This window comes from Meles meles, chromosome 13 (assembly GCF_922984935.1).
Source record: "Meles meles chromosome 13, mMelMel3.1 paternal haplotype, whole genome shotgun sequence".
Taxonomy (NCBI): Eukaryota; Metazoa; Chordata; class Mammalia; order Carnivora; family Mustelidae; genus Meles; species Meles meles.
The window spans coordinates 56,157,080-56,179,264 of record NC_060078.1 but is presented as its reverse complement, the minus strand read 5'-3'; the positions used below and the strand labels follow the sequence as shown (position 1 = coordinate 56,179,264).

At 47.3% G+C, this 22,185-nt stretch overlaps 1 protein-coding gene across 1 annotated transcript in view; it reads left to right on the top strand.

Annotated features, from left to right (window-relative positions):
* The window catches only part of TLL2 (tolloid like 2), a 116,240-nt gene that overhangs the window by 3,856 nt on the left and 90,199 nt on the right, over positions 1-22,185 (top strand). Inside the window, exon 2 of the mRNA XM_046027312.1 lies at positions 18,246-18,356. Coding sequence (XP_045883268.1) covers positions 18,246-18,356 — 111 coding nt within the window. The remainder of the gene's footprint in view (positions 1-18,245; positions 18,357-22,185) is intronic.

Here is a 22,185-nt window from a genome sequence, read left to right as displayed (position 1 = left end):
TTTTTTTTGTCTCTGCTCTGCAGTGTTTGAGCCTCTGCTGGGAAGGTTTGCAGGTGGTGGTGATTGGGGCCGCGGCCAGGGTAGGGGGTGACCTGACAGCTTGGGGCTGGAATCATCTGGAGCCTTGTTCAGTCACATCTGGCTCAGGGGAGGGCAGCCGGTATTTACAACTTTATTTTCATTCCTGCTTGTTCTGGTGTCCTTACTGATAGGCAGGTGCTGATCTGACGGAGTCGAAGTATTTCAGGGCTGTACAGAAATGGACGTTTATTTTCCCACTTCTCCAGGCGGAGTGGCATCTGGCTCATCTCTCTTTCTAATCTGTCACCACTGAAGGGCACTTGGGCAGGGCCTGAGGCGGTTAAGAGCCCAGGCTTTGACACCTGATGGACCTAGATTCAAAATCTGTTGCCTGTGCAGGGCTTTGTGACCTGGAGTAAGTTACTTAGCCTCTCTGAGCCTCCATTTCCTCACTTGGAAAGAACGGCTAACGTTCCCCGCTCAGGTTTTGCTGAAAGGGTTAAATGACTCCATGTTTGTCAAGTGCTTTGCACAGCTTCGGGCTCGGACATGTGCTCAGTGACCGACGTGTCCATCAGTAGAGCACCGAGCAGGTGCTCAACAGCTCCTTCCTGAGCTCCTTGTTGACACACTGTAGAGGAACTCGAATTCTTGTAATAGAGGAACAATTGAGTTCATGTTAGAGATTCTTAAATTCAGACCTGAAAATTATTGGGAAACAGTGTCTCCCAGGTACTTGAAGGGTGAATGTCATGGTGTGAGTTAGAGCTCAATAAAGACCAAAAAACATAGGTGAAGTTGGATGGGCCAGGGCTGGGTTGGGGGAGGGTCTTGGCCCCTGAGTAAGTGTCATACAGAGACAGAGCAACTCAAGCAAGCAGAGCCAGTGTGGTCTGCAGATGCCCAGCAGAACCCAGCGGTCCCAGCAGCGGTCAAGACTCGCATGGGGGCAGGCAGCGTCTGGGAGAGGAGAGGCCTGGAAGGGGAACAACACATTGGCCCCTTTGGGATGAGCATGATCCAAGAGCTGAGTGATAGCAGGAACGTCACCTCATAGATCTTTACCCAGCCCAGGAGTAAACGGGCAGCTGTGTCAGTTCCCATTTTGCCCATGGGGAAACTGAGCTTCATGTCCAGACCTTCTGCCTGACGTTGATAGTCCTGTGACTTCCGGCATTGTCTTTGTAGACGGAGCTCAGGTTTCGACACAAAGTCCTCCATGATATTGTCTAACGTGGAACCCTGACTCAGATATCAGCGGAACCCATTGTTCTCTTCCTTCTCTTTGCCAGTCCTGCAGTGACCAGCGTCCCACACCCTCCGTTGGGAGTGGCACGTATGTTGGGAGCAAATCCTTTAATCCTCTGTCCAGTGATACAGAGAGGAGGGCAGGAGCTGAACCACAGAGCCATCCAAAGCAGCCCTGGATCTGCAGGGCACCCACCAAGCTCAGGGCTGGGCACGGCCTCCTCAGCAAGAAGATGCTGCTGATAGGAGCAGGGTGTGGGCAGGCCAGCAGCTTGTCCCATTCAGCACCTCCCGTGGTCAGTTCAGGACCTTCCACTTCTCACTGCTTCTCTGGCCACTCTCCGGCCACGAACCGGCCTGTGCAGGCTCCTTCCCAGCCTGCTGGGTCTGCCCCCAAGCTTGGGAGCAAATGGAATCCCTCAATAAATATGAGATCTTGCAGTAATCCTGTGGCCCTGGAAGAACCCATCATGCGCAAAAAGTACATGGATTAAGTTGAGTCCCAGAACAGCACCGCCTTCCATGCTGGGAGAGACCTGGAGGCTCAGTGTGCAGGCTCCAGAGATAGAGCGCCTGCCTTCAGATCCCGGGTCTACCACTTTGTGGCTATGGGACCCCAAACAACCTGCTCCAGCCCTCTGAATCTGTTTCCTCGACTATAAAATGTGGATACTAATATCTACCATGTATCTACTATACATGTGGATACCAATATCTACCATGTAGGGTTATTATGAAGATTACAGATAAAGCCTTAGAATAGTGCCTGGAACGTGGTAAATATTCAGTAAGTATTATTGTTTTTATTACTATCAACTCACAGAAATTCAACAAGGTTTCCAAGTGGCAGGAAACCAAGTAACTGAACAACAGAAGTCCAGTGGTGTTTCCAGAGCTTGGTGTTTCCTGATGACGCGGATGCTAATCGCTCCTCTGTATCTAAACACCTTGGTGTGAAAACAGATCTGCCATGAATGTCGCTGGCTTCCTTGGTATTATGCTGAGGCAGGGGTGGAGGGGTAGTTCCGTGCCCTGCAAGCCAGCCAGGTGTGTAAGCCCCATTGGAAAGCCAGCCCCTGACTGTTTGGAGATGTGTGACTGGTGTTGGGCCAGAGCTTCCATTCAGCCAAGGGCTCCCCGTTCCCCCCAGCCACTCCTCTTTCTAAGAGAATTCATTCCTCAGGGAACCCGGGTGGCTCAGTCGGTAACCATCTGCCTTTGGCTCGGGTCATGATCCCAGGGTCCTGGATTCAAGCCCCATGGACTCCTTGCTTAGCAGGGAGTCTGCTTCTCCCTCTCCTCTGCCCCCCGCCCCGCTCATGCTCTCCATCTCTCTCTCTCTCTCTCTCTCTCTCTAATATAATGAGATAGAATCTTTTAAAAATAAATAAACAAACAAATAAATAAAAGCATTTATTCCTCCAAGTTGCAAATCTCTGAGGTGCGAGCAGGGTTTGAGCCCGCAGTACCTTGATGGTGGCACAGTCCTTCTGCTGTGGACACCTATTCACGCAATCTGAACAGAGGATGTAACTTCACTGATCCCCAAACGTTTACGTTCTTACCCCTCACCATGATTTTCAGAAGGAGAGCTACAATATTAACTTTCACAGTAGTTACAGCATGGCCTTAAAACTTTGGGCCATACCTGATGGTTTTTAAATCTCTTTTCCTTCTCCTTTGTCCACTGGTCTCTCAAATAGCCAGGAGATGATCTGAGCACTCATGGGAGATGGTCTGGCCTCTTACGATCTGTGGACCCTGGGAGATGTGGTCCAGGTATCACACAGGGGAGAGGCTAGGCTGGGACATTCATGGGATGCTGAACTCTTACATGGTGAGACAAGGACCTCCAACCTCTGTTGTCTTTCCTAAGCACATGGCCTCTCCAGACCTGGAGCCACTTCCCTTCTCCTGGATCCCTCCACATGGCCAACAAGCACCTCTGTGCTGCCCAGTCTGAAGGTCACGTTGGTGAACTTGCTCCCAAAGCACCATAGCCCACCGCCTCCTCCCTATCTTTTTCTCTATCCTTGGCTAGGACTCCAACAAGGATGAGACAGTTCTGGCCTTCAAAGTACTCTTAGTCCCAAAGCATCGGGAGAATGAAACGAAGTGTTGAATGGCATCTGTCCCCTCTCTGTTCCTCCATTCCTTTCCCTGAAGGCCCAGAGCAGTGCCTGGTGTCCGGTTGGTCGAGGATGGTGGGTCCAGTCTTTCTCTCCACCCCGGAGGAGAGGACTTAGATGGCTGATCTTTCCCGAGGAGGCTGTGGATGAGTGGCCATCTGGGAGACAGAGCAGATCAGCGAAAAGTCATGTTTAAGAGACTGCTTTTGGCCTCAGGCAGCCCGTGACATGAAGCCTGCCTCTGTCCTCACTATGTGGGTGTTTTTGACAAGTTTCCTTACCTCTCTGGACCAGTTTCCTCATGTGGAAAATGGGAATGATATGAAAACCCATCAAACAGGTGTGTTGGAGGATGAAACAAGGCAGTGAACACAAGTGTTTCGCAAGCAGTTATCAACTGTTGGCTCTTCTCTTTGCTATGGTTACTATTACTCCTGCTATTGTTCACCATTTAAGATTTTCTCTCCAAGTGACAATCTCTCTGCGGCCTGTGTATGCTTATCTCTCCCTTTCAGGGATACGGAGAGTTCTCTTGGGACCCATAGCATGTGGCAAGTGACAATTTCTTGCTCCATAGCTCTCTCGCTCTCATCCATGAAGCAGAGGGGGGAATGACAGATAAACCCAATGCATATAAGCAGGTTTCTCATGGTATCCTCTTAGCCTGCTCATAATACAGTTCTGCCTGGATGCAAACATAGCAACAGGAACTGAGCTTTCCTGCTGATTGGTTACAGACCTATCTACGATCACGCCACCCTCTAACCACTTCTGTCAATTACCAATAAATATTCTCAAGCTCGCCCGCATGAGCACCTGAGTGTTGACGTTTAGCCCCAGTCTTTGCCCGTTCCGCCAGCTGGGCCACTTATCTCCAGGCTCATCCTGCAATTTGCACCAAGCCTCCTCCCCTTCCTCCCACCTGGGTTACTGGCTTTGAGTCCATGTGAGTCCTGCCTGAGCCAGGAGCTCCTGCCTTTCCCACAGGAGCAGGCGACCTTCCACCCAACTCTTTTTCATGTTCCCGGGTCAGTTCTCCTCCTTCCTGAACTGGCCCTGGCTTGCCATCCTCTCACCTCAGGCTCAGAGTCAGCTCGGCTCCCGAGGGCTGGGCTCTGTGGTAGAAGGTAACGCGTGGTACCAGAGTCCATCCAGGTGCTGCAACCAGAAAAACCCTGGGACCATCCCAGATATCTGTCTCTTCCTTCCCCTCTCGTGCAGTCCGACCCAAGTCCTGCCAGTCTCCTTCCCTCCGTCTCACTGCCACCGTTTGGTCTAAGGTGGGCTCCCCGCTGGGCTAATTGCGGCAGTGCCTGACCCCATCTCCCTGCTGCCTCACTTGCTTCCTGCAATCTCTTTTCCGCTGTGTAGGCAGAGTGCGCCTCTTGAAATGCACGTTTGATCGTGTTTATAAAGCCAGATCTGCTTAGGATCCTCAGCTTACACATCGCTCCCCCCACCCCCGACCCTCCAAGGCCTTTCTGGGCCCTGATCTCAATCAGGACTCCTCCCTTTAATCTCTCATCACCTTTGTTTCCCTGCATGGCACTTTCACTGTCAGTCGCTGGATATAGCCGTGGTGTGATTATTTATTTACTCAATGTCTGTCTCCATGTGCGACAATGAGCTCCGAGGCATAGAAGGCATAGACGTTAGACACTTTGGTGTCCCAGTCATCAGCACAGTGCCTGGCTCAAGCGGTATTTGCCAAATGAAAAACTGAGCAAATGAGATACCAGAGGGGTTTGGAAAATGTAGCCATCACCATAAGAAAATCAAGGAAGCCTTCCTGGTAAGCGGGAGTGGTAAGCCCTGATCTTAGCCTAGAAGGATGGATGGGATTTGAAGAAGCCGGGGTGCATGTTAATGGAACTGAGTCAAGGTGAGGTAGCAGGAGTGCATCTGATGTGTCTAGAACTGGGGGATTGTTTCTGGTTTCCTTTGCAGAGTAGCAGAAACAAGACTTGTAAACAAGCTTGCAACAGTGGATGTCAAGCTAAGACATTTGAAACATGTCCCTTCAGAAATGGAGAGCTATTGCTACTTCTTGAGCAGAGGACTACTATAATGAAGACCTATAAGGTTTAGGATCTGTAGAAGCAGGAAATGGGAGGACCACCAGGAGGTCTAGGCCTAGGAGCATGAGCACCACACTTGGGCTACGTCCTCGGGAATGGAAAGGAAGAGAAGATGGGAGGGAGATTGTGGGTCTGTGTGTGAGGGAGGTCCCAAGCTGAGCTGCATCTCAAGATCAGAGCTGAAACATGAATGAGTTCAGTAAGCATAAGCATCTTATGCGTGTTTTTGAGGTGGGCAGGAAAGGGAAATTACTTTTTAACATAAAATAGTTTTCTTAATTACACACCTGATACACATCCACCGGAGAACATTTAGAAAATAGAAAGGGCAAGCAAGACTAAAAATTTCCAGTAATTCCATGGTCTAGAAGTAATTTTTAACAGCTGGTTGTATATTCTTCCAAAAAGGTCTTATGCGTGTTTATGTTTTTTCTTTAAATGCTGTACATACGGCTCTGAGGCAGCTGGTGTTTCATTTTCACTTAGGAGCATGACCCTCTTTCTGTGATCATAAAGCAGCTTGTGTAAAAAATGTACTTCTGTGACATTGATTTTTTTTTAAGATTTTATTTACTTATTTGATAGACAGAGATTACAAGTAGAGAGGCAGGCAGAGAGAAAGGGGGAAGCAGGCTCCCTACTGAACAGAGAGCCTGATGCAAGGCTCGATCCCAGGAGTCCAGGATCGTGACCTGAGCTGAAGACAGAGGCTCTAACCCACTGAGCCACCCAGCCGCCCCTCTATGACATTGATTTAAGTTGCTTTGTACATATTGTATAGATGCTCCATGAGTTGTTTAATCAATCCCCTGTTGTCGGGCATAGAGATGTCCCCCAATCTTCTCTTTTGCTCTTATACACAATGATGCTAGAGTCATTGTTGCTAGATTTTTCTGTCATTTAACAGGATTTCTTTAGAAAAGATCCCTACATGTAGAATTGCTGAGGCAGAAGTGTGGAATCCTTTAGGGCTTCTGATTCTTCTTTTCAAACTGCCCTGCACATTTTTTCGTTCCTTTCAACTTCCGTGAAGATTAGCATTCTGTAGTCTAGTTTTAAAAATCTTTGCTGGTTGGGTAAGAGAAGAATAATTTGTGATTTCTTCAATTTGCTTCTATATTGTAATCGTATGTTCTTTACAAAGGATTTTGAACCTTTAACAACTTATTTTGACCCTTTGTATTTCTTGTGCATTTCCTGCTTATGCTGTTTATTTCCTCTAGTTTATTTCTAATTTATAAGCTTCCTCCACCCTTCTGTTCCTCCTCATTTTTCTAATTGGATGGTCATTTTTTAACATGCTGTAGAAACTGTTACATTTTAGAAACTTCAACCTTTTATCTGTCGTATTTGTCACAAACAATTTTTGGAGGAAAGATTTTTAAAAAACAAAGTTTGTTCTATACCATATCATTCATTTCTTTCACGGTGATTTCATGGTGATTTGCATGGCTATATCAGTTAAGATTTTGGGTTTGCTAGTAGTGGACTCACATTAATTGGCTATGCCTGTCGGGGTCCAGTTGGGAGACTGAAATCACACTGGTAACTTGAGGAATTTATTCAAAAATTTAGCGAAAGGGAAGTGGCTACTGGAGAACTCTAAGGGAAACAGAACCAGCTGACTTGGGGAGCAATCCCTAGGGAAGGAGTAAACCTGGGAGAGGCCACCCTCCCCACCCAGAAGAAACTTCTAACTTCGTAGGAGAGGGTGTGGCGACGGCTCATCAGAAGTTGGAGAAGCTCACTGAGGTGTCACAGGCAACGACTGATGAGTGGGGATTCGCCCATGGGAGTGTGGGCCAAACTCCAAAGGACGGACACCCGTGGTTCTCCTAAACATTGCTGGCAGCCACTCTGGAGGAACAAGAAAGATGAGACCACTGGAACCAGGAAGAAAGACCCTTCCTTGGGCACTATTCCTCTAGTGCCCTCTACAGATAAAGACTAATGTCGTGCCAGTTGGCAAAAGAGTAATAATTCAAGGGTGCAGCTCCAGCATCACAAAGCACGACCAAAAAGGGTCGATTTAGAGCTGAGAAACAATATATTGGTAGCTGGAACATGGCTTACACAAGCTAGACATTTCTTTCTCGCATCGGAGTCTGGAGGTTCTGCACTGCAAGGCCATCCAGTAAGCTTTTGCTCCAGGAAATCCTCCAGGATACAGTCTCCTTCCAGCTCACCCCTCCTTTCTCCCAAGCTTGAGGCCGGTGTCCTTATGGCCCAAGATGGAAGCCTGAGCTCAAGCCATCACAAACACAGCCTAGACATGGGAGACATGGAAAACAAAGAGGGACCAAGAATGTATGAAAAGGTTCGCAGGAGATGGCGTTTTCCACGTCACTTTCTACTATCTCATGGTCACGTGGCCACAGATAGGAATGTGGGAGTCGGGCATATGTTCCTTCCAGAAGGTCTGGAACTGAAAAGGGGAGATTCTGTTATTATGGAAGAAAGGAGAAGAAGTTTTGGTGGGCCACAAGCGATCCCTGCCACAGTAGACTAAACTTGCTGGACCTTTATGAAGAAAATTTAGTCACAGTGATGATAAGCTCGTTACTATTACTGAACATTAAACAGGTATACAAGGTAAGATTTTAGAGTAAAATCCTATAGATTTAGAGGTGGAAGGAACCGCTGAGATTACTTATTCTAAGTTTTTCACATTTCCTGTGAGAACCCCGAGGGCCTGGAGATGGGGGACAGTAACTTGTCCAAGATCTCATGGACCACTGTGGGCAGCTATGGCCTGGAGGTGGATGGCAGGTCTCCTTAACTCTGGGCCTGCCTATCTTCCCACTTTCTGCATTACTTAGGTTCTCCAGTGCGCCTTTGTCTTCAGAATGAGTTGGCATAATTGCCCTGGTAACCTGTGGCCCTATGAAAGATCATTCCACAGTGGAGATTTTAGGGTTTATGAGATATGCCTGGTCCTGGAATCAGGCACATAAGATGCAAAATTATAGCCCAAGAAGCTTCTGGCTCTTAGGACCTAAACTGCACCCTCTCTCCAACACTGAGTGGAGGCCCGCGAGCTCCGGCAGGGAACACAGCGAGTGTGAGATCTCAGTCAGTCATATTGCACTGGAGTGAAGCCATGAAAGTGTGCTCTTGGGCCAAAGTAGTCAATCCCCTTACCAGTCTGAATGCCATCCTCCTGTTTAGCTATGGAAATAACGGAAGGATTTTTCTTAGGACAAGGCGAGCCAGGGTCTCAGCGGGAAACAGACTTTACCCCAGAGGTTTCATTGGAAGAGATTCACGAAGAGACTACTTAACAGAGGCAGAGTTAAGGAACAAAGAAGAGCAGGAAGCACCCAGAGGCCAGCAAGCCACGCCTGTGACTGAAGGGATGGGGAGGAGGGGTCTGTGTTATAGGAGCTGGAACGGAGCGGGAGGGGAAGTGGCCAAGGGACGCACCTGCTGTGGGAGACACGGCACCAAACTGGGGGAGGGAGAAGGGAAGACACGCTTGTGTCTCTCCCTCTTCTTCTGTCTCTTCTGCTGGGGTCTCCTGCTGTTTGAATGCCCACAGAAGCCAGAGAGCAGGGTGCCGTGGAGGATACAATCCACAGGATCAGCCTTCCTGGGCAGGGCAGAGAGGGTGGAGAGGAGGTATAAAATAAATAATTGTAATCATAGCTCAGGACTTGCTGCACATATTCCTATACATGGATGGAAGCGCTTGCAGTATCTTTAAAACATACAGTTCCAAATGGCCGATGTGTGGCACCCGGGATGCCGCTTCTCCCCCATGCCAAAGGCAGACAGAGCTAACTGACCATGGTGCTCTCTTCTGTGGCCTAAGTCACCCCACGGTGCTCCAAGAAACATGCCTAATTGAGGGGGCTTGGTGCATGAGATGAAACCTATTCTGAGCTATAAAACTTAAATAACCTTGCAAATACGGCCAACCTTCCTGCTCTTGCCAGTCTAGTGGATAATCCTTTCTTTCTGGGAAATAGCCGAGCAGGTGTTTCTTAAGCCAAGCGAGTCCTGCTTGGAAAGCACAGATGTGGCCTGGCTCGCAATGTGCTGGGGCAGCCACAGTGTGATGGAGAGGCAGGAGGCCATATCTGCCTCGAGCTAGGTGGCCACCAGCCCAGGCACCAGCCGGACTCTGTTGGCTCATCTGTAAAACAGGATGGTGCCAACCAAGGCAGAAGGCAGGGCTGGGTGTTCTCTTGTGGTGGAACTAGACTTTGGAGCTCAGCCCTCTCTATGTGGTGCTCTCCTCGGTCCTGACCGACCTTTAACATGGAGAGCCCTATGGAGTCTAAGGCCGGCTGTGTTTCTGCTGTGTGCACTCAGACGGCTGAGTTCAGGCTGTAAGTGACTCCGAATAGAAAATCCTTAGCTGGAACCAATAGATAATAGGTTATGGACGTTGCCAGCCTAGCGTAGGGTGTAGATGACAAATAGGTCTCAGTTCTATCAATTTCGTGCTGGGCTCTCTGCAGCACTGTGTTGGGATGGACAGGAGAGCCGGGATGAGGGATATCTGCCCTGCAGGGAGAGGAGCACATGTTTGTCTCGTATTTGCCATCCCTGGTGTAAATGGACAGAACACTGGTGAAGAGTCAGGAGACACGGCTTCTGGATGTGATATTTTGAGCACGTCATCTGACCTTCCCGGATCTGTTTCCTCACATGGAAAAGAAGGGCATTACTTAGATGACTTTTAAACTCTCTCCAGCTTAGAAGTTCCATGATTCAGTTGAGTTTTTTTTAAAGCATGTGAAAGTTGCAATGAATCTGATCCAATTAAAACATTTCCAACTCCCCACTCCTCTCTGCCATATGCTTGAGTAACTAAGCTATCTGTGCCTCGTGAGGGCCATTTCCCCAAGCTGGAGCAGCTGGACACCCTGAGACAGAAGGCCTTCCATACTAAACAGACCCTACTCTTTAATCTCTACCAAAAGATCCAGGAGGCGTGATTCACATCTCGCCCGGTTTCCTCTCTTCTGTCCTCTGAGAGCCCGAACCTCTCCCCTCGTGCTCTGCAAATGCGCCTGAATGCAGAGTCCTGAAATTTAGGTTCATGGTTTCAAAGTTCATGGTCCTGAGAATAAACAAAAAAACTATTGTGGTTGCATAGAGCTGTGGACCCCATTAACACCGCCCCATGAATATTTATAGTGTGAAACTACAAAAGAACATAGAGGCCATATTGTATTTCCTAGAACTTTCTTTCCATGGGGTCCTTTCTCTGTGGGTCACTTTAATGTAAGCTTTGCTTATTTAGTTGCACACTTTAAGCCGATTAACTTTTTACTAAAAAAAAAAAAAAACCCAAAACCAAAAAAAAAAAACCCCTCCCTGTTTGTTTGTACATATACTCCCTTGACAAAGATTCACAGAAAACTGCTTTAAACCTGTTAAATCCCTCTGCTGGAAACTTGAAGTGAACTAAATGTGTTTCTGGGTAGGATTTCCCTGTCACCGTCCCCGCCTTGGGCCCTCGCACCCTACCTACCTCAGCCTGTTTGCGGAGAGGAATTCCCATGTCAGAATGCGCCCTATTTAGTTCCTCTGGTAATCTCGGCTTCTCTCTAGGCGACTCTTAAACGGAGCATTAGCAAGATCCTTCCCTGCTTGGCTTGTCATCGGGATGACAAAGGGCAGGCCCTGGGGGGTGGATATAGAAACTGCAGGGAAATCAAACAGCGCTGGAGGGACCTCAGAGGCCGTGGACCCCGCTTTCCAAACTTCAGGGAGCATGAGTCACCTGTGTGTGTGGGGGGGTGGGGGGGGTCATGAGCTGACAATGCATATTCCTGGGTCCTGTCCCCAGAGATTCTGATTTTATAGGCCTGGGGGTCATCCTATCAACACTCTCCGTAGACACTTCGAACCCAAGTGGTTCGTGAATCGTGACTTGGGAAGCGCTGAGCTGGTTCAGCTCTCTCCTTGTTTGGGTGAAGAGAATGCCACCAAAGGGAAAATTTTTTTGTCCAATGTCACACGCAGCATCCAGACCCCCTCTCTCTGAATATAGGGATGCCTGGGGCTCCACACTGCTTTAATCTGGGCTGGCATGTCCTGAGGTGCAGCTCTATGGTGGAACGGGGGTGATGAGGTCCCTATAAGGGAAGCTGATTGAAAAATAGATCACCTCTTAGCTCAGGCCCAAGTTGTAAGTGGAGATACGAAGGTGAGGAAATGGCCTGGTTGGTAAATGGGAGGGGAGACGAGGTAAGCACCTGTGGGAAGTCACTCCCATGGGACAATAGATCCCGGTCTCTGTCGGTTTTGGAGTGAGCCCCAGGATGGAGAGCAGCCAGCGTGGACTGGGAAGGTCAGGGGCATCCCCAAGCTGGGTCAGCCCCCCTGGGCTTCCCATTCTCAGGGCACCAGGAAACAGAGTCCCAGGGAGGGTGTGGCTGGTGAGAAAGGGTGATGACAGAGTCGAAGGGGTCCTCCCTTGACTGGCTGGGCTTCTGCCTGACTCACGGGCTTCCAGCTCCTTGCCTTGCTCCTGAGAGAAGAACTGAAGCATCAGATTTGGGAGAACCACATAACACCAGGAGGATTCCCGCCCCACCCCCCCACACCAGACTTTCAGAATCTCGGGTGGGAAGGGGTGTGTAGGAGTACCCTGGCCAACCCCTCCGACCCCTGTGTCCCATCAAAACGTCTTGCTGGGCTGTGAAGCCTTTGTCAGGCCAGCAGCTCCTCTGGAAACAGGTCTCTTGCTGCTGACCATGGGATCAGCCCCCACCTAGATCATCCCCACCACAGGATCAGCCCCCAGTTTAAGAGATGGGGTCCTGTGTGAGGTGGTGAATTGAACTCCAAGTTTAGAGACAAAAGGTCTGATTTCAAGGCCCACCCACTTCTCACAGGTTGTAAACATGGCCTAGTTGTTAACTCCCCTAAGCCTTACTCCCCCATAAAATGAGGCTCACAATTCTGGCTCTGCCTTCCCCTTTGACTTTAACAGGGAGCGTACATGCCCTCAGTTGTCACTTATGAACATGTTCTGAAGGCCCAGAACATAGCAGGCTCTGAGTTAGGGTCTGGAGTAAGTGGTGGGGAGGGGTTAGTAGTGGGGAGGGTCTGGGGTGAGTGGTGGAGAGGAGAGGAGAGTCACAGGGAACTGTGAAGGGCTACACCAAAGTGAGGGGCTGCTTTTGATCAGCTCCACTGTGGGTGCTCTAACAGCCTCAGATTCTGTTCCTGGTGTCTGGGCCTTTCTACCCCCTGCCCAGCCCCTTACTTCCCATGGCCTCACATCCTGCCTTGCTCTTGCTGTCATTGGCAGTCCACATGAATAGGTCCACCACATCAACCAGGCTGCCATCCTCCAGCCCCTTCTGCTCCTCTCCTGACACTGCTTTGCTGCTTCTCACCACAGGGCCTTTGCTCATGCTGCTTCTTTGGCCAGCATGCCCTTTGTTCCTGTTGTCCACTTGACAAACTTCTGCTCATAAGTCATCCTCCGACTCAAGTTTCACCCCCTCTCTGCAGCCTTTCCTGATTCTACCCCAAGGCTAAATTAGTCCCTCTGTAGTCTTCCCTCCCTCACAGAGCAGCATGGATCATTTCAAGGCAAAGATGGATGGCAGTTGAGAGTGGACTTGAGAGGTGGCCCAGAGCAAATTGCCTAATCACCTGAGCCGGCTTTTCTCATCTGAAGAATGAGTGTGATGATGTGTATTGCATGGAGTTGGCTGTCGGCAGCGTTAAAAGAGCATAAGAGCTTGGTATCTGGCTGGTGCTCAAGAATGATCAATCCCTGTATCTTCAGTGCCTTACTCCTGAGAGAAGAACTGAAGCATCAGATTTGGGAGAAAAGGAGAGAGCTGTCCCAAGATAAATGGGGATGCGTTGGAAGTACATGAGCTCTGTGTCACTGGAAGTGTGTGAGGCCATTCAGGCCTGAGTGGGTTGGACCTGAGAACCAGTAGGACCCCTTCTAGGCCTCACAATCTATAATTCCTGGAGGATTGCTGAGCAGTCTCCAGAACAGTCTCCAAAACATTTTCCTCAGGTCACGATTCAGTGAAAAGATATCCCAGGGTAAACCACGTTGGGAAAGGCTGAATTTTCTTTCTCTTGGAGACTCATGATATTTGTTAGGGTTGTAAAGGCTCTGAGAAGTCCTGCAGTAAGGAAAGCTATTTAATGCCACATTTCTTATTTAGAATGTGAAACTTCAGGAAGAGTGGCTTGGTCAGGGAGAAATCTGGTTTGGGAATACAGGAGGCCTTGGTTAACTTAAAACATATGGGAAGACTTCCCGATTGCATGACCTTGGCAAACTCTTCTCTCCTCTCTGGTCCTTTATTTGAGGTTGATGTATAGAATTCATTTGTCCTGGTACCCGAGACAAGAGTGCTGTATGTTTCTGTTGTAGATGGGAAAAGACAGGCAGGGCAGGATGCTGTGAGAATCCTGGGATGGGAGCCTTTTCCTGCAAGGCTGACTTGTGGTCATCGTTTGAAGCCTTGAGGGTCAAGCATACACCTGGGATCATATGGGAAACATAACATTGTAGATACTTGTCATAATTATTAAAGTACTGTGCTGGAGCTGGTTCTCAAGCTTGTGAGAGAACATAGCATGCTGCTTTTCCCAACACCACATTCTGCCACCTTGAAATCAGCCATGGTGGGAGTTATACAGGGAAATCAGCAAACACTACAAACCAGGGCTCTCCCCTCCCCTGGCCAATCCTTAATTATTAGCACATCACTGATTAGCTGTCATTAGAAGGTATTTCCTTAAAATTAGTCTCCTTTTATCTTCGCAGATTTCTCATGTAATAACTTTAAAGCTATATGTGACTACTTTAAAGATTTCTATTTTTGGATTCCAAAAAGCATTTCTCCTATTGTATTTCATAATCTATTCCCCACATGGTTCCAAGCCACAGCTTCCTAACAAAACACCACCACCTAGTGACAACTCCCTAAATTGCAGGTTGGAGTTCAGTGGGGTCTACCAAGAAGGAAGCCCATGGCTTTTTCACTGATGTGCATTTTAGATGTTTCCTCTGGCCTCTCAGGTTCCATATTTCTGTGAAGAATTACCCCCCTTGACCTTATCGTTACAGCCTTGACAAGCAGTAAGAGAGGTTCAGCGGGGCCTGTGCCCCCCAGGGCATGATGGATTGAGGCAAAATCTCTGGTGCCTTGGGTCCTTGCCTCTCAGACTTGAGTGCGCCCCCCGCTCTCCCTGGGACTTGTTCACATGCGACTTCTGATTCAACCGGTCTGGTGTGGGTCCTGTGATCTTGTATTTCTATGGAGCTCAGAGACAGTGATGCTGCTGCTTGTCTGTGGATTATATTTTAATAGCCAGGGTTGGTGGGGGAAAGAGAAAGTTTACCCCAGTGATAGGAATCTTCCCCGAGCTTCTCTTAGGAGATTGCCAGGGGCCATGTTTTGCCTTTTGGTTAGAATTCAATAGCTGTGTGTTTCGAATGCATAGGCTTAGCTCATTTGATTCTGAATGTTGTTTGGCCAATTTGTTGATTTAATTATTAAATTTTAGTTTTTGTGGGTTTTTTTTTGTTTTGGTTTGGTTTTTTTACTTATTTGAATTTATTTTGGTGTAGTGTAAGTTCAAAGCCAACCTGGTTTTTCCTCGAACAGCTAACCTCTTTGTCACAACATAATTCATTGGTTAGTCCCCATCTTTCCACAAATTTATCAGCCTGCTTCTCATATATGAATTTTCTTATATAACCTAGGGATTGGTTCCAGACTATTCTATGTTGCAGGGCTGTTGTAGCTTTATAACAGATTTATAACATGTATTTTTATAACATATATCTTATAACATATAACATTAATTAGTCCAATGAAGCCAGTCTTTCTTTAATACTCTTTCTTGACTGTTATCACCTAATTATACAGATGAACTTTAATATCATTTTGTCAATAATAAAAGCATTTTTGGGATTTTGGTTGAAGTGTAGTAAACGCACACATTAATTTGAAAAGAATGAGCATTTCAGCAACATAGTATGTTTTTCTTTTCATGTCAAGTGACTTTTTATAGCTTTTAGTAGAATTTTACATTCTTGACATAGTATTGCACTTTTTGTATCGAGGTTACTCCTAGATATATGTTGCTTTTTGCTGCTATTTTAAGTATTATTTATTATTTTCTTTTATATCATATTATTTATTTCATATGATATACCTTTTAATTTTATATTATTTATATTGTATTCATAATATAGCCATTAGCCACATGTAGTAATTTAAATTTTAATTACAAGAAAATAAGACGTAAAATTCAGTTCCTCAGGTGCACCAGCCACGTTTCAAGTGCTCAGTAACCACATGTAGTTATTGGCTATCATAGTGAAGAGCTCTACCACCACTGCAGAAAGTACTAGTGCACAGTGGTGTAGTGCTAATTGTTGATCCATCACTTTTTCTTATGTGTTGTGACAGCGTGTTATTTTATTTGGGAACACTTTTCGGTTTATTCCTTTAGATTTCTAGGAAGAGCAGCCACTTATATACCAGACTTCTGGTTTCTTTTCTGCGGCAGTATTACCCAGATTCTCCTCCTAAAGATAAAAGCATCTGATGGCAAACGTACCCCCTGAGGGTTGCCACTCCCACACTTGCTCATGGCAGACATCAGTAATCGATCACAGCACTCTTTGCTGTTCCTGAACTATTGTTGTTTTCAGAACTTACACCTTAGTGCCCTGCTCTTCTCTGGCTCTTGAGCTGGAACAGGACACAGTGGCAGGCAATGAGGTGTTTTCCCCATGTGTACTCTCTGGGGGAGGGCTCTGATTCCACCTCTTGTGAGTAGTTCTCCAATATCTTTCCTCCGTGACCCTCCATGGCTCCATTCAGGGGAGGGTCTGTCTTTTCTTTTCCCTTATTCTCATTGGCTGTATCTGAGGCAATCTTTCTCAGCTTGGGGGCCCAAGGATCATCTGGGGTCATTTTAAGTCTCAACAGTTGCAGTCTCCTGCAGACTGTGCTAGTGGTTCTTCTGGCACAATACTTTTCTGAAATGTTAGTCATCTTCCTGTTTGATTCAGCTGCACATGGGGTGGTCACAACACGGTTGTTTTCTAGACATGCCTGTCTCTCTGGACTTAGTTGCTGGCACCTGACATTTGCTAGGCCTCTGTGAGGGACCATGCTTTTGGTCTCCTATCCCTCCCCATTCTTATCCCACTGAAAGAATGTACTGGGAACCATCTTGACTGGTCTTTCCCATAAAGTTGAGTGGTTTATTTTTTCTTACACAGATTTCTTGTACAGTTTACATACTGTATAATTCACCCTTGTAAGTGTACAATGCAATGATTTTGGTAAATTCATAGCTGTGTAACCATCACCATATTCAATTACAGAACATTTTCGCCACGTGGAAAAGCTCCCTTGTGCCCATTTATAGTCATATCTCAGCCCTGCATGCAACCCTAGCAATCACTAATCTTTCCAGCTCTATAAATTAGCCTTTTTAGACATTTAATATAAATGGAATCATGTAATATATAGTCTTTAGAATCTTATGATAAGATTACACTTAACTTTTTAGGAAACTGCCAAATGATTTTCCACAGGGAATATACCATCTTATCTTCCAACTAGCAACGGATGAGGGTTCCCATTTCTCCACACCACAAAGCTAAGTTTTAATTAGCCTTTGTTACTCGAAGGCCCTCTCAGTTCTACGTTTATTGCTTAGTGTTGAATTTCTGGACTCTCTCTGTGCCTTTTCATTTCCACTATAAGCTGCCCAATTCTCTGTAAAACTCCTTTCTTTCTCGTAGTACCTTATCAAACACAGCTAATAACCACCAAGGCGTGCTACTAACATTCTGACTCTCTATCCATTCACTTAAAGCCATAGCTTATTCAGCTTATCACCTGCCTTCCAAGTGAATCTGCCCATATTTTTACCAGGCCACCCCATCACTGCATAATGTAGGTCACCTCCTTCCAGGCAGCAGTAACAGTTTCCTTGACACCCACTGCCTTGCCCAAACACAATGGATTTTTGTTACAGAAGCACACTACTCCTGATAGCAATTGCTGTATTTGTCAGGATAAAGAGGTTGTGTTCTAGTAACAAATAGCCCCAAATCTCAGAGACTTGTAAACCTGCAGTTTTCATTCTCCTCATTCATGCTACATTTGCAACCCTATCGGCTATGTCTCTGCTCCACATCATATTTATCCTAGAACCCAGGCTGATAGAGTCACCCCTGGCTGGAATGGGGCTTGTCTTTCGGGAAAGGGAAGAGAGGGCATGTGAACCGTGCACTAACTCTTGAAGCTTTCTCTCCCATTTATTTATCAGAGCAGGTGAAGTGGCTAATTCTGACATTAATGGGTCAAAGAAATATCATCTTCCCCCAGGGAAGGGCAGCAAATATTGTGAACAATAGTATCATTTATCACATTATGCTTTTCTTTTATATCCTGGGGACTCTGGAGAAGAAAGAAACAGCTGTCTCTGTGCGATGGTTTTGCTCAGAGCTGCTTAGAGCTCGAGTAAGACAGGGTACCCTTTCAAAATACCCGACAGACGTAGGACTTGATCTTCATGGTGTTTGAGTCCAGCCCTGTGGCTCTGATACACAGAATTATTCTATGCCATTCTTCTGTCTCTACCAGCCCTATGTGTTAGGTTCATGGAGACATTTGATTTGATGGATTGTCATTTCTAGAGTTTGCTCCTCAATGTCCCATGTCCTCTGGGGCAGTAATAAGTCCATTTTTTTTCTGGTATCCAGCTTAAATGGATCCATTTATTCATTTATTTTTCTCTCCAGCTGTCTTTTGGGGAGACATTGCCTTAGATGAAGAGGACCTGAAGTTATTTCACATTGACAAAGCCAGAGGCTGGATCAAGCAGTCGGGAGAGGAAGGAGGACATAACACAGGTAAGTACTGTGTCCCCCATTTTTTTTCTCTGGGGAGCAGGGTCAGGGACTCTGGCAAGGGTGGATGTGGACCCCAAGACTTTGGTATTTGACCTGTCAGTCCCAAGCCTGCCTGTCTGGGGAAAACCAGAGGGGTCTCTCTTTCTGCACTGCAGGCTGTGGAACTGGAGCCTCCAGACTTGCTGATCCTTGTACGAGAATCTCCACTTGCTTCTTTATCTGGGGGCTCAGGCACCAGCTCAGAGAGTTCAGGCTTGAGCCCAAGCTGTCAGGAGTGGGTTCACTCTGGGCTATCAGGACTTCAGCCTCTGGGAGGGTCCAGCACTTCCCAGGGTTGGAGAGAATTACTGCCCGGGCTCCATGTTGGTGATGTTAATAAGGCATGGCTATGGGAAACATGTTTGCTTGGGGCGCTGTGTATTGTTTTGCAAACAAACCAGGAGCCCAGTGGGCTTCAGACTTTGAGTACTCTTCTCCCTCCTTACCTCTACCCTGGGGGGAAACTAGTGGGACTCGTCTCTTGAGCTCTTACCCTCCTCTCTCCCAGCTGGGCTCAGACACCTCAGCTCTGGGGAACCCCCATTCTTAGCAGTACAAAAGGGGCTGCACTATGAGGCTGAAGTCTGGTGGGGCTCACCCTGGCTGGCTCTTTGGTGACCAGGACTCACATGCCCAAGGCTACACTGCCTCTGCTCCCTGCCGTGTTTCCCCCAGCCCCTGCCTTTCCTTTCTTTCTTTCTTTCTTTTTTTTTTTTTTAAGATTTTATTTATTTATTTGACAAACAGAGATCACAAACAGAGAAAGCAGGCAGAGGGAGAGGAAGGGAAGCAGGCTCCCCGCTGAGCAGAGAGCCCAATGCGGGACTCGATCCCAGGACCCTGAGATCATGACCTGAGCCAAAGGCAGAGGCTTTGACCCACTGAGCCACCCAGGTGCCCCTCTTTACTTTCTTTTGAGACTTTTAAAAAACTTATTATGGTAAGATCACAAGAGATTTACTCTCTACACATTTCTAAGTGCACAAATAATATTATAAACCATAGGCTCAGTGTGGCATGGTGGATCTCCACAACTTATTCATCTTGCATAACTGAAGATTTGTACCCTTTTGGGGGACCCTGTCATGGCCAAGTGCAGTGCTGGAAAAAGAGGAGAAAGACGGGATCCCTGCCTGCAGGGAGACCATTCATGCCAGGCAGACAGGGTTTGGACCCGGACAAGCTCTTTAACATCTCCAAGGTTCAGTTTTCCTGTCTGCAAAATGGGGATGAAACCATCACTCGTGCCACAGGGGGTTGGGAGGACCAAGTCCCAGGGTAATGGGCCAGCCTGGTGCCTGGCACGCAGCCAGTTGCCAGGCAATGGCAGATATTATCACTGAGGTACTCCTCTCTAGTGGAATGAGACTGACAGGTGAAGAGATAAACTGTGATTCCTCACGGCAAGGGCTGTAATGAACCAAGAGAAGTAGGAAGAGAGAAGAGTGAGGGGACGACGGCTAGGTGGGTGAGCCAGGAAAGGCACTGTGGGAGTGGATGCTCTTGCATTATGTCTTGAAGGATGAGAATGAGTTCTTGAAGTCAAGAACGGAGAAAAGAACATTTCAGGTGGTGGAGAAGCCACATGGGGAGTATGACAGGGCCCATCTTTCCTCAGGGAGCCACGGGAAGGTACGAGTCACTACATGGTAGCTCTTTGGGGTAGGCTGTGGTAGAGAGCCACGGAGACCCCAGGGAGGGCTGGGAGGGGCAGCCACCATGCCAGCTGGAGGCCAGCTCCTGGAGAGCTGCCTGCCCAGAAGTTTCTCTCAGGATGCTGCAGTGAAGGGAAGCCTGACAGCTTTGCCTTTGCCTCCCTCCCAGCACTCCTCCAAGGCTAACACGCTCAGCCTCTGGTCTAAGAACTTGAGTCTTCTCTTTCCTTCTTCCCTGTGAACTCAGAGAAGGCAGGGTCCATCTCACATTTGTCTTTGGATCTCTTGGAAGTGTCCCAGGCCCCTGTATCTACAAGGCACTGGCTGACATGGGTGGCGAGGAAGAAGGAAGGGATTGGCGGAGAATGGCAGAGCCTGGAACCATCTCCCATGGGCCTAAATGATCAAGAGCTCTGACAGGGCTTTGCTTCCAGAAGTATGGGTAAAGTACTGCTTGTAGTCACGGGCTTTAGGATCAGAGTGTCTGGGTTTGGATCCTTGAGCTGGGCCTCAGCTTCTTCATCTATCAAATGAGAATAGTGATGTTACAAGGACAAAAAGAACACATATAAAGTGCACAGTGCCTGGGTAATAATGAGTGCTCAATAAATATCAATTCTGCCACCTCCTTAGTATTAGTAGTAGTAGTATTTGCAGAAAGCACACTGACCTGGGAGGGCTTTGGCTAATGTGGAGAGTGGGGGAAATTTGCTATATGCGGGAGGGAACATTGGCAGCTTGTGTTTGAGGCCTTTGAAACATATACCTACCTGGTGTTTCCTCCTTTCCAAGCTTAGAATGTTTTTCTTTCTTTCTTTCTTTTTCTTCTGGTGCCCTTTTATGGCAAAGTGATTTTTATCCTGATCACTTTTCTCCGTGGGCCAATAGTACTTTGCTTCCATCTAGAATCATTATTTTATTTTCAGAATGGGAATATTTTTTATTGTTTTTGTTGATGAAACTAATACTGCCAGTTGTTTAAAAAAAAAAAAAAAGTCCAATAGCTTGAAATTGTACAAAGTAGAATGTAGAAATCTCCCGTTCTCCCAGCCCCAGGGATCCGCGTCATTATCTGTTCACTGGATTCCTTCCAGCCTCACTGGACTCAGGCTGTGTGCCTACAGATGTTTTGGAAACATAGAAGGGATTTTTCTCAACACTGTCTGGTGCAACCTGCGTCTTTCAGTTACCACCACCTTGTAGACATCTCTTCATGGGATACATTGTGGTCTATCACACTTAAGGCACAGTTCTGCCATAATTCATCAAATTAATCCCATCCAGATGGACACGGAGAGGGTTTCCCTTTCCTTCCTGTAATTTCTTTCTGTTAGAAACAATGGTGTTGTGAACAACTTTGAGCATTGATCCTTAAACATTTGCTTTGATTAAAAATAAATAAATAAAGGGGCGCCTGGATTAAGCCGCTGCCTTTGGCTCAGGTCATGATCTCAGGGTCCTGGGATCGAGCCCCGCATCGGGCTCTCTGCTCCGCAGGGAGCCTGCTTCCTCCTCTCTCTGCCTGCCTCTCTACCTACTTGTGATCTCTCTCTCTGTCAAATAAATAAATAAAATCTTTAAAAATAAATAAATAAATAAATAAAAAAGAACCACATCTTTATTCCATCTTCCTGCTTCCAAATGTGTGGAAGGATGTGCTCTTAGATTTAGGTTATTTCATTTTTCAAGCTTTGGTTAGTGCCCTTGTGTTTTAGGAGAGGGAAGGAGGTTCACGCGGGGTGGGGGGGTTAGGTGGGGGCGGCTGAATCCCTGGAGGGGAATGAGAGTGGGGAGGGCACAGAACCCTGCAGAACCCCGCGGCCTTCTTTTCCTGGTTCCTCCTGTGAGTTTGGAGCTGCTTTCTTGACTTCAGAATGGAACAATCTCATTGGCCTGGATGTGACCAAGGTGACCTCATTCCCTAGGGGTGCCCAATGTCCTAAATCCAGTGAGCTGCAGAACCAAGACTAGACCCCGCTTTCCCAGCTCCCATGTGTCCTCCACTAGGCCAACATGTCCACCATGTTGCCAGTTAGAAGGAACAGAGAACAGCAGATGCGTGTGTAATTGTTCCTTTGCCATCACTTGGAGGGTAGGCTGGAACCTCTCTGGGCAAAAGGGTGAGCAAAGACCTT